Source organism: Geospiza fortis, unplaced genomic scaffold (genome assembly GCF_000277835.1).
Source record: "Geospiza fortis unplaced genomic scaffold, GeoFor_1.0 scaffold75, whole genome shotgun sequence".
Taxonomy (NCBI): Eukaryota; Metazoa; Chordata; class Aves; order Passeriformes; family Thraupidae; genus Geospiza; species Geospiza fortis.
Window position 1 is genome coordinate 839,130 of NW_005054360.1, and position 13,154 is coordinate 852,283.

Below are 13,154 nucleotides of genomic sequence, written 5' to 3' on the forward strand. Positions count from 1 at the left end.
ATGCAGGTCCTGCCCTGCTGCTGTTGTGCTGCTGACTTGGCCTCTCAGTCCAGGTTTGCTCAAGGTTCAGTGTGGTCAGAATCAATAAAGCAAAAGATTGTCCCTTAAGAGTATTCTCTTCAGTAGTGCACTTCTAGTTTGTTCTGTGCTGAGGTCTTGAGAAATCACTTAGGAAGCAGACAATTACTAATTTGGACACTTTCAGCTGGGAGGTTGTTTAGAAAGTTGTTCGTTTCTCAGTTGGGTTTTATTCTTTCCAGTGAAAGCCAGTTACTCATGGAAATATGATTTCTGAGGTCTTGGGCTTTAAGTGTTGATATTTTTTATTCAGTCATCTTTCCTGATGTGGAAATTATACCTGCATTCAGTATTTGTGTATGTGTGTGTGTGTCTGTGTGTCAAATGTGAAGTGTAGGCACTCTTTTGTATAGACATAGTGCCATACATGTCCCACTGATACCTTTTCATTTTAGTAGAATCACATCAGTTTATTAACTCAAAGTAACTAGTGGCATATTCACTGTTAGTCCAGAAAAGTAGGTAAGACATAATCCCTGCACTGTAGGAGGGCTATATACTTCTGAAGGGCTTGCCCCATTATCTTCTGATGTAGCTTTTGTATCATAATAAAAATCACCAGTCTGGAACAGAGCAGTTTGATAGAATGACTCAGTTGAGTCACAAAATGACAGATGCTGGAAATAAAAAATAAACAATCTGTGCCAGGTCATTGCTGTCAAAGCAGGATCCTTCACCTGTAGTTCCTGCTGTTCATGCAGTCAGTGGTAGTTTGGGGACCATCTTTTTGTTGATATGACATGAAAATTTTATATGGTTTTACTTATTTTCTAAGGTTACACATTGCATCTTAGGATATAACTACAGCAGCAGCCGTGTGCTACACTTGATGTTTCCCAGCTGCTGATCCCAGGCAGTCCTGTGAACCTGTGCTCTGTCCCTCTGCTTCAGCTCCACCTGCAGCATCGCTTCCCTTCCCAGCTGCTGGGCTTCCCTTGGCTCTGAGGGTTTGCAGCCAAGCCAACCAAGCCCTCCCCTCTTCCATTTCTATGGAGCCAGGCACCCCAAAGAAAATCCTCAGACCACATAGCTTAATTCTCCCCAAACTTGATGGTGCAGCAGCAGAGTTGGGAGTTACGTGCTGTGGCCTCCAGGCAGTTCTTTCAGCCTGAACTGCACCTCCTGTTCACCCTGTAAAGGGAATGGCTGTTGCATATCAGCTTTCATCCTGGCTGTAGCTGTCTGTGAGTCAAAGCTTTGCTCAAAGGCAGCTGTGTCTTCCAGAAAAGCAGGTAAAACACATTGCAGTGTTCTGTCTGATCTGTCTGGAAACAGAGCTGATGACATGTCACTGGAAATGATTGTTCAATTATTCAACAACAGTGCAGAAAAGTGGATTGCATATGCTGAGTGTATTTAGGTGGAAGTATAGCTAGAAGATACTGAGGAACATGGTTAAGTTTTCTCTTCTGTTTTAGATGAGAGACCATATGTCTCAAACAGACCCCTGAGCTTCTACCAGGGCACTGACTGGCACTGCCAGTAATTTTGGCTGTAGATAGGACAGAAGGAGGCATCTATTCAGTTTGCCTTACTTGATACTCATAATTAAACATTAATTTGCTCAGGAACTTGAATCTGCTACATCTATATTCATAAATTAAGTAGCATCTGAGAACATTCCTGGGCACTGGGACTCCATCCTCTGTCCTGCTGGATTGTAATGCTGAGGATAATAGTATGTTCTCTGCCAGCTGGCTTCAGTGCCAGGGATGACCCAGGGCATATTTGATTTCCTAGCAGCAATGCAGCCCACCAGCCCCATTTCTTGCCTCCCTGTAAGAATTCTCTTTTATTTGTTCAATAGCTAGTTTGACCCAATATAGAGATATTGAACTGAGTGGAAAAGGGGGGCTTGAACATTGTCTACCCAGACAGGGCAGGGATTTGAATCAAGAATCCCCCTGTTTTCTGACAGAGGGTACCAGTAATCAAACCCCAAGTGTTTGCTGAGGCAGTCTGGTCTCAGACTACAGCAATTCAACTTTTTACAGTGAACCTGGATTGTATGAGTCAGAGGTACAGGAAAGATAATGACCCTCCAGTCTGGTGGGATGATGTGCCCTTGGGAGAGGAACTCCTGGGCAGTTGTCTCTGCTTTGATACAGGTTCAATAATACACAGAAGATGAGAGCAGACAGAGCATGTAAGTCAGTGTTGAGGTGGTGAGCAATGAGGCTTTGGATTCACATTGTGGCAGGAGAATGAGGGAATTGCAACTTGGGAGCTTGTGTTCTGCTTGACTGCTTTTATACCACAACCTCTGAAAAGGAGATTTGCAACATTACTGAGCTAATGCAACTTTCTTTACAGCTTTTCAGAAAAAGAATGTTTGAAAAAAGAAGTGTAAGAGTTGGGTTACATGTAAGCCCACGAGTCCAAGGTGGAAATTATTGTGTGTGGGGATGCTTATTTTTAAGAAAAGGAGGAGGAAAAAAAAGAAATGTGATTTGATCCAAATTGGAGGAGGTTTGACTGCTGTAGTGCAAAATATTTGTTTCACTGTGCTTGGGTAAATAATGTAGCAGCAGCCCACACATCTCCCTTAGAAAGCTGTCTCACAGGCAGCAGTTAATGAACTAGTAATGAAAAAATCTAATGAGTTCTGCCTTATTATGCCCAAAATAGGCTCACATGTTGACTTTCAGCAGAATCATCAAGAATTTACTTTGGAGCCAAAATGCAAAAAGTTTCTAATAGTTCTCAGCTGGTTTATGTGGTTTCTCTAATAATTCAACATTCATAAAATGTATTATGAGATTTTTCTCAAATGACAAAGTATAGCTGTGAAATTTTCCAGTTCATTACAAAAATAATAAATTTTTCTTCTCTTCAGAGAAGCTATCTATTGGCCAGCATTCACAACAGGTAGAAGGGAAGCCTTTGCTTCCTGATTTTAGAAAAAATCAGGAATTTGGTGTCTAGAAAATGAGGGTTCACCAGTGCTGCCCTGGAACAGCAGTGCTGTGGCTGAGCAATGCAGAGGGACGTAGCCTGCCTTGCCTCTGTGGAGTTTTCTGTCTCTCCTGGATGAAGTCTTTGAGAGTCTGCTTCCAACATAAGGCACTTAGCATCTGCAAAGGGAGAGCAGAACATCCATCAAACATGGAAAGATCAAAAGCTGTGACTCCCTGTGGAGTGACTATTGGGAGGGAAACAGCTGAATAATGTTGAACATATTCAGATCTCTGACTTCACCTAATGCACACTGTGAAGGCTGTGTTTGTAGTGAAATGCTGATTCATTGTTATGGATGTGGAAAACCTTTTGTGCTTCTGCCTTTAAGACACTGCTCCATTAGTTGTTTGAGAGGCAACACTGCTTCTGCCTCCTCTCAGACAAATACAGCATAAATGTGAATCTGAAGTGTGATTTTGTATTGCTGAAAAGGCAGACCTGCTTGTCTAATGTCTTGAGAGGTGACTTGATACTTGGTACACTGAAAGAACTTAAGAGCTGTCAAGGGCATTTAAAAATCAACTTTAGGGAAAAAATAATCACGATACTGAAACCTCAATGATAATTTGTCATGGATATCAAGACTGGACATGCTCATGCTCAGGAGTCAGGAACCACTGTGGTTTTGAGGACAAAATCACTGAAACAGTTGAACTCTTCACTTTGAAAGACTCATCACCCCAGTATCTAAAACAGCCTTTAGATTTCAGCTCATCCGCTTCTAATGGTCTGGGTACATAAAAACTTCCATGATAGCCTTTCCTCAGTGCTCATCCTTGTCAGCTTAGCAGGGCCAAGGCAGGAGCTCTGCAGTGCTCCCAGAAGATGCTTCTGACAGATCCCATGGTGCAGGCAACACAGAGAGATATTTTGTGCTACATGAAGAATCAAACTGCTCCTTCTTCCCAAGGGGATTTCCTCAAATTTTGGTTGTTTTCATGCTCCCAGGAGGAACTTTTTCTGCATTAGCAGGTGGTGATGGATAGAAAAAGTAGGTGCTATTTCCTTGAACAGCTCTTGTGGGAGTAAATTTATCCTGATAATAAGTGCAATTATTTTTAAAGTGTTATGTGTTCAATAGCTGTTATGTGGTATAAGTGCTTGATGTGTGGTGTGGCTTTTCTTATGCTGGTTCCGTCCTAGCTCAAAAAAACATGTTGTTGCTTCTAAACAAATCAAACCCCATTTAATTAGCAAAGTGCCTTCCATAGTTATTTCTATGATGAGTAGGTTATTGTCTCAGCAGCATCAAACTCAGTGGGAAAAAAATCTAAGAAGTGTTAATTTGTTCTCTGGAAATAGCAGGATTGGGGATGAGACAACATCAAAACAGAATAAAATCTCACATACATGGTTGCTGGTTTATGGAAATGACCTTTCATCTTTCAAAGACAGAAGTCTTCCACTGGGAGATGGAATGTACAAAACAGCTTGACAAGACAGCCTGTAAATGTGTGTCTCTAACATAAGCATAGCTAATATTTTCTATTATTGCTATGTAACATTCTCTGGGCAGCAATCAGTTTCATTTAAATATGATTAATGTGAAAGTAATAATGTTCCAAACTTCATTCTTGTACATACTGTCAGAAGAAAGACTGTTGATTTGTTTTTAAAATAATCTGGTACTGAAATAAAATGAAAGTCTAATTCCTGTGACACTACTTCTGCTCTTCTCCATTCTGCACTGTCTGAATTTTCCAGGGTGTTGAAGGTGTTCCTGTCCCGAACGGCTCAGCGTATTCCGTACATGACAGGTGGGAGAGTGATGAGGATGCTGTCTGTTATTCTCCTGGTAGTCTTTTGGTTTCTCATTGGCTGGACTTCTGCAATAACCCAAAATTTGGAGAGAAACATTCCACTCATTGGTCAAGGGCAAACATCTGACCATCTGATCTTCAATATGTGCCTCATAGACCGCTGGGATTACATGATGGCTGTTGGTATGTTAATTTTTTAGCTTATTTTTAATTTCTATAATGAAGCTTGGTTGCCTTTTAATTTTTCTTCTTTTAGAATATCTTTAAGTTTTGTCAGACTGCCTAATATGTGAGAACTAAGCAGTAAAATATCAGCATATAGGTTTTTTAAATGGGCTGAGAAGTAAAACAAAATATGCTGACACTTCTATGACTTTCAAAGGTTTGTAACTTGGATTGTAGTAACAAAGTGATGGGTGCTCAAGACATTTCATCTTTGAAGGCAGAAGGAAGAGGTAGCTGTTCTACTATTGAAGCTCTTCAATGAAGAGAGAAATTGAAGTGAGAAACTATAGCTAGTTTAATGAAGGCTTTTTGATTTTGCACCACAGAGCTGGTCAGAGTTCTTGTGTGAGGAGGGAAAGAACTTCCACCACCACTCATTCATAACCTTCCAGAAATTGGTATCAAAGTACAGGGAATAGGAAATGAACATCAAATGCGCCAACTTGATGTATTTGTTAGGTGTGCTTTGAGTGCATGGAATAGGCAGGAGCTAAAAATGACACCTTGCAGAAGTCATATAAAGCAGAGAAAGGATTAGTTTTTGTTTCCTGAACTCTGTAAGAAACAGTGGGTTCCCTGTGCCAGGGTTCAGCTGAACAGTGTGATGTGCTTTCTCCCACGCAGTGCTTCCGCCTCGAGCCAGTGTTCCTTGTACAGCCCAGGCTACCCACCCACTGTCTCAAATACTTCAGTGTTTGAAATCTGAAATAAATTCCTACTTTTCTGCCCTTTCCCTGCTTCTCCCATGGACATTCCACTGACAGAGCTCTGCTACTGAGGATTAGGGAGAGGTAATGGTGGCTTCTCCACATGAGAACACAGATGAGATGGACAGAAGTGTTTTCCCTCAGACTGGTGTACAGAAAGTCAGTGTATGACAAAACACTGCTGCCAGCTTCACGGAGGAGCTTCCATAGCTCCAAGGTGCCCCTGTGCTCTGCTTTCCTCTCCTTTCTGTAAGATCTCAGAGGCAGTCAGGCACAGGGCTACCCCATCTGTCAATATGCTCACTGGTAAACCATGCAGAGAAGAGTAGAAAGGAGCATGTTTTGAAATGCCTCTCAATTTGGGTGCTTTTGGAGGATGTACTTTGCAGTAATGGAATAGTAGTATTGGCAGAGATGTGGTAAAATTAACAAAAAAGAATTAAATGTGCAACACTTGATGATGTCATCTGCACTAACCCATTTTGGATCAAAATTTTGGTGTATTTGACAGTGTAGTTTCATTAATATTTTGATAGTGGCGGGTTTTGAATAATGGCAACAAATGTTTTTAGTCTCTGGGTTTTATAATTCTGGTGGTGTAGTGATTAACAATTCAGATCTTAATACCCATTTCTGATTAATTGTATATTTTGGAAAAAATTAAGTTGCTGTCTGCTGAGTTTTGAAAAAAGTAAGGATTGTTTTTAAGGTATGTTTACATTTAGAGGAACTTTTAATTTTTTTGAAAATACACTCAGGGGTACTAGATGCAAAGTGAGCTCTCAAGCCTGGAAAATAGGGCAGAATTTCTTTTGTTCAGTCATTTTGTCTTCTTTCCCACACTACCTCATAAACAGAATTATGCAACTCTTCAGTAAACCGTGCAGTCATATTAGTGGTACCAAGAGATGTGCACCTACAAGACTGTAGTAATGTGTGTGGTATATATATATATATATGTGTGTGTGTGTGTGTTTATGTGTGCCTGCATGTGACTTCAAGATTTTTATTGCTAATAGCAGCCTCAAAAGCTTACAGTCAGTAGGAACTAGTCCCAAACTTAGATACTTCATCTCAGAAATGGGTCAGAAGCAATATCCTTTAACACAGAATTCCTTTTGTTCCTGTGTTAGCAGCCTTACTAAATATAATATGTAATAAATTAATTGATAGATCCTGCTATTTGATTTCAAATGCTAAAATAAAAATGGTGGATGGTAATTGATTAAAGACTTGTTATTTAATTTAATTTTGTCAGGTGCAGTATTTTATATAAATCTAGTGAGTGTTTTGCAATATATTCTGTCACTTGTAGCCCTTGCTGGAACACTTCCCTATTTCACTCGGCTGTCAACACTTCACTGAAATGCAGACAGGAAATTTTCAAGGTCACAGATTAGTGAAGTGAGAATTAGCAAGGCTCTGCTAGAAGGTCATAATGAGATGAATCCTTTATGCTACCAGAGATTATTGGAATTGGGATTTATGAAGCATTTTCCATACTAATCATGCTACTTAGACTCTATCTCTGGAGACTTTTATTACAGTGAATGTTTTATATTTACATTTCCATTAAGTCTAAGAGGCTGGTCTCTGTGAGAGATGTAGGGACTTATACACAATGGTTATCACTGTTTCTAGCATTGCCTCTGTACTCTGATATGCTGATGAGAAAAATTAGCATTCAGTAAATCTTACTTTATCTACATAATGTAATGTAAGTTACTGTGTATTTTCCTTTGGGTTTGTAAGTTAGTGTGTATTTTCCTTAGGGTTGGATACTTGTGGGTAGCTTATTTGTTACTTGCCTTATTGTTTTATTTCCTGTGTGTTAGTTTCTGCATCCCTTTCAAGGTCAGGGCATCTGTCTCATTGAAAATCCATGGCATGGTTGACAGTCTGAGATTGCAGAGAAAGACCTGAGGCCTTGAAAATACTCACCCACAAAGTCTTTTTCTTATGGCCTGAATATATTCTCTACCTCTACCTGTCACTGTCAGATTTTGACTTAGAAAACAACTCCAAGTGATAAACTTCTGCTACCTGCGGGCTTGCAGTGTCACAAATCAAACTACTGTTCTTTATCCTGAGGGGAAAACATCCTATAAGTGTAACAGATATTGTTCCAGGATTTAAGAGAGCTTCCCAGAAACTGGAAAAAGAGACAATATAATAAGTTTAATGAACAAAGCCCCAGGGAGGAGACAAAGGCAGGCAGAGAGATAAACATGCATGCACAAGCACAAACAAAAGGCAGAGGTGAAATCTTGAGCGGTGAATTTTCCTGACTTCAACAGGGCCAGTTTCACTCCAAATGGATAGGCAAGTTTTTAAAAATCCCCCATACATCCTGTGTGTGATTTTCAGTTTTTATTTAGACCAGAAGTGAATGACAGGTATTAACTAAGCACAGGGAGATGTTTTTCCCCTGCACTGTTTGATTTCTGGCTGGCAGGAGCAGTGCTGCTCCACCGCGCTGAGCTGCTGCCGTGGCACTCACATCTGTAGCTCATGCTTTGGGTCTTGGGCATCGGGAAGGTTTCAAGTATGAAACTTCCTCATAATTACTGCATGCTCTCAGCCAGGAAAAGGAACAAAATGAGTATTTTTGGACTGTTCCCAGAAGAACAGTCCACTACCACTGTTCATTTGTTGGTACTTAACATACATAATCTTTGTATCTAACGAGGGCATGAGGTGCCAGGACAGGCTCTGACAAACTGGGCATCAAGACTGCCTGTACAGTTTTGAGCTAGGGCATTGTAATACATCCTTATGAGGCCCTTTTATTAAATTTTCTACAGGCCCTCTGCTGCATTCAGTGAATGAGTGATTATTATTTCTTTTTGTTATCCCCATTTGATGTGGCCCTATGCCATATTTGGGGTGTGTTGTTCAGAGCATGCAACGAATAAAGAACTGTTCATTTCCAAATGGGCATTTTTAAACATGTTCCCCTTAGCATCAGTGTACAAAGATTAAAGGCAAAATTATCCATTTTCATTGTCTGTCTTGAGACATGGAGGGACTGGTTTTTCAGAGTACTGTTCATAGCCTCCTCTGTGGAAAGCACAACCAGGAGATGCTTAGAATTCAGCACTGGTGTGGATCTGGCTTCATTTCTCACATTAGATACTCAAAAATATATCATGTAAAAATAGTAATCACTTGTGAAAAGCTTATTCTAAGTGATAAAGCCAGGGATGTATAAAATGTTTGCAGCAGAAATAGAAAAAGAACAGTGTTTTGCAAAGTACCTTCAGCTCTGTCTCTTTTCTGCTTGTAAACCTCTCCTCCTGGCACCCTGCACACCTCTTCAGCAGCCCTTCCACAGTCTGCATCACCACACTGTGTGCAGTTTTATGGCACTCATCTCTAGGATAAGGTAAAACTGGAAGAGGATGAGGAACAGCACCAAACATGGGGAGTGCTGCTGGAACCCCCAGGTTTAGCAGTCTGGGTTGCATTACCCCCTGCAGGAATGTTGCTTTCTCTTGTTACCTGTTATATGGTAAGTGAAATCCATATCCTTTACTTTGGCATGATTCATACAAAATATTTCTGCGCAGGAAACCATGTTTGTGTTGCCTGGGCCACGCGTTTATGTGTTGGTGAATGCCATATTTAGTTTCTTCTGCAAGTCCCCTGTGGTTTGGGAGAGGCTGGAAGGTGTTCTGACTTCCTCTTGTCTTTGCACCACTTTTTTTGCAGTCCACTACTGGTACTGCTCCAAATCTTTCCAACACTTTAAGTACTTTGGATGCCATTGGCATTTGCTTGCATCCTCTTTAAGACATGAGAGAAGAGGCCCCACACTCAGCCAGTTTTCAGCTGATCCTTTCATCCACACACAAGCAAAGAGGTTGATGGGGCATGTGGAGACAAGAAGAGTGTCCAGCTGACTTTAGTAACAACAGTGAGGTGCGGAAGTCATGAGGCAGGACAGCCTTAATTCTAGAGGAATTAAGAAAATGCTTGAGTATAAGGGCTAAAAGAAGTGCAAAAATTAGAGGAGCTCCTAGAGACCCGAGAATGGCATGTGTTTAGTGCAGTGAGGCTCCTAGGTCTGTTGCTCACACTCAAGTCAGTGGATATGTTTCCACTGTCAGCAAAAGCCATCTCTAGGGCACCCTGAAGCCATGGAACCCACAGATCATGGTCTGCATGGCCCTTGCATCACTTTGAGTGGACCTGCAAGGCAGTCCTGTCACAGTTTGGGGGACAGAGTATGCTGTGCTTCCCACCAGCCCAAGGACCCCACTCTTCTCTCTCAGCCTTCACATCCACAGGCCATGGAAGTTCTGGGAGGAAAAGAAGTCTGAATCTGGCACCATCAATTCTTATACCACAAATAGCTCTCTTTATTGCTGTGCATAGCTAATTAAAATGATGCTGAGATATGGTGGGAGAGACAGATAAACCTCTGGTAATTTATAATTTGCTAGGAATAACTCAACACTAAAGACTTGTAATCACAGTTCATTGAAATATATGAAAATCCTTTCAGTTGAAGAAAAAAGCTTCTCCTATGACATGGTGCAACTCTCCAGGTGGGAGATTGGACACAGCGATGCAGAAAGAGATTGCGTTGGCTGGCAGCACAGGAGCAATTGAGGACACATTTTTTTTCCGGTTTTAAAATGGTGCATGCTCAGCTCCAGCTGGCACCCTGAGTGAATGAACGGATGGAAGAGCTGTGCTTCCAGATCCATAGCTCCCTTCATCTCAGTAAATGGGATTTAAAATGTAGTGAAGTGTGATAGAGGAATAGATGAGTTGTCGTAGCTGTGTTTTGGATCTAAGTAGAGTGATAATCAGTAATTAGAGTTTAAAACATGGGGGAAAAAACTGTGGGAACAGTACTATTTTACCAAGAGTGTAGAGTTCAGAATACCAGTTGAACTTAGGCAAGTCACAGCTTTATTGTCACCATCCCTGGGGAGCAGTGGCCTGGTTTTGGCCTGTGGTGGCGCTTTTTAAACAAGTAAGTGTGATCAGACATAAAGCTTCATACAGAACAATGAAAATGGGCTTTAATCTTTCAGGGCTGTCTTTTTGCAAGTAGCTCCTGGACAGCAGAGTGCAAGTGAGCACAGGAATGGATGTCCTGGCTCCAGAGAGCCCGCAGCTCTTTACATCATCTTCGCTGAGGGGCTGGCATGAAGAAGGGAATGAAGAAAAAGGCATTTCTGCCAGGCTAGGAGGGCTGAGAAGCAGCCAGGACAGTCTGAAATAATTCACATTCCTCTCCTGACCAGATTAGGAAGGAAACCCACAGTTTAGGACTTAAGCTCTTCACAAATATGGGTAAATTTATTTCCATTCTTGTCCTGAATGGCAAGGGTGGCATTATCCCCATTTTACACAGGCAGAGCTGAAGCACAGTGAGATTAGGGTTATATGGTCCATTTAATATGGTTGTCCATGTTGCAATGCCTTTGGCTCAGTTACAGAGCTTAGTCAAATATATTTGCAACATTTGTATGGTCTCACTGGCTACAAATACAGCCCTGCATGCTTATTTTTGCTGCTAATCACAGCAAAATGCATATTTGGCACCCAAATAGCAAGAAAAATGCTACCACTTCTGCAAAAAATGATGACCTATGCGAAGTTTGGATTGAATGAGGACCTCAAATGCATTTTTTTTTTCATATTCATAGAATATAAGAATATGAGCCTGAGGCACAGACAGAGTTAGAAGTCAGTTGTGCATGTGTGCTAGACCACTTTCCCCCCTTGAAGTCTTTCCTGCTGTTCACTAGACATCCAAATGTCATTTGCAACAAATTGCAGAGCCTTCTTTATTAGGCAGCCTTGATTAGGTGGAGTACAGACATCTGCATAGCAGGAGTGAAAGCAGCAATGGATTAACGTGGGGATTTGCTTCTGCTTGGAGCAACACAGACTGCTGCAAGTTTAGCAAACTAGAAAATATGTTACCCCAGATCTTTTGAGGAGGTTTGATTAAGTCAGTAATAACAACCCTGTGTCCATCCTTTTCTGTAAAGCAGATGCATACCACAAACTATGGATATATAGCATTGTCCTTCATTATCAGAAGATGCAGAATATGAGCAGTGGCCTGAAAAGATCTCAAGTGAGTGGATATGGCTCACTCTGCATTGTAACAGGCCAGTGGCACTGGGCATGTCTGGCCCAGTGTGTTGGATGATCAAGCTAAGTGCTCCAAATTGCTTCATTTTCCAAAAACATAATCAGCCTCATGAAGACAAGGAAGAATCCTGATTTTAAGCACCAATAATTATACTAAGCAGGTTGATCAGATAATGCAAAGACCAGATAAAAGGTTCTGTGGATAAGAAGTAGGTAGTGACTAAGAAGAGAGATATTTAAAGACTAATTCATTTGTGCACATGACATATTGAGGTCACTTTACATTTTCATCTCCTACCTTCCATTCATATCTGCATCCATTTATGCCTTTAAAGCAACTGTGCCTTTTCTTAACCTCTTATCTATCAGAGATTTTCTCCCAAATCTGAATGCCTGTTTTGGACAATTATTGAGTAACTGCTGCAAGGCTTTTTTCAGAGCTCTTTTATGTTTTATTGTTTTGACTCTGCATTTTCTATCCAGAGAACAGCTGACAGTTCTCTCTCCTAGGAATTTCCATAATTTTTTCAGAAGGGGAAAGGAAGAATTTTTAGGTTTTGTGCTTAATATATGAAATGGGATAATTTATAAGCCTTGTGCTAAATCACAGAAACAAGATCATGTGTTTTGAGCTTTGAGTTTGCTCTGGACAGGTATGCAGGATGCTAAGATATTTCTTTAGATAGAAAGTCACTTTTCTACACCAGACATCTAGTGGAAACTTATTCAGCAAGCCAAATAGGAATTTCATATCACATTTCATAGATTTTGACCCTTAAAGATATTTGGTGCAAAGAAGTCACTAGTGTGCCATAAACAATCTAAGAGAGAGATAAATTGTACATTAGAACCTGGCTGCACGGTGGCCAGATATACTCAATTATGTATCTGTCTATCTATCTGTCTATCTGTCTATCTATCTATCATTAGTTATATCTTGGTTATTCATTGCAGAAACAAATAGATTAATATGTTACTTTATATTAAAAATGTAAAAAGGCCATGTAGGAAAAAAAGACAGCAAAAATTTTTAACACCTTCAGATTTTTGTTGCAAATTGCACTAACCATCTGTAGCTAATTATCGGAGCTTGACTTCTCCCCCAAACACAGCTTTTACATCATACATTTAATCTGTTTAATTAATGGTTTAGATAGTAAATTGGTTTTCTATCAGTCTGTTTTGTCATTGCTGATGAAATTATTGTAATGTTGGACTTAGCAAGTAAAGGAACTCTGTTATTTTACCTTATGTTTTAAGAGCTCTTCCGTATTTGTGTTCCATACCAGATGTCACAGTAATTATTATC

The 13,154-nt window shown here is 40.5% G+C and overlaps 1 protein-coding gene across 1 annotated transcript in view; it reads left to right on the plus strand.

Moving 5' to 3' along the window:
* Positions 1-13,154, plus strand: part of GPR158 (G protein-coupled receptor 158) — a gene marked incomplete at its 5' end in the record, with an annotated part of 186,052 nt that overhangs the window by 157,419 nt on the left and 15,479 nt on the right. Inside the window, one exon of the mRNA XM_005423894.3 lies at positions 4,741-4,979. Within this exon, the coding sequence (XP_005423951.2) occupies positions 4,741-4,979 (239 nt within the window). The remainder of the gene's footprint in view (positions 1-4,740; positions 4,980-13,154) is intronic.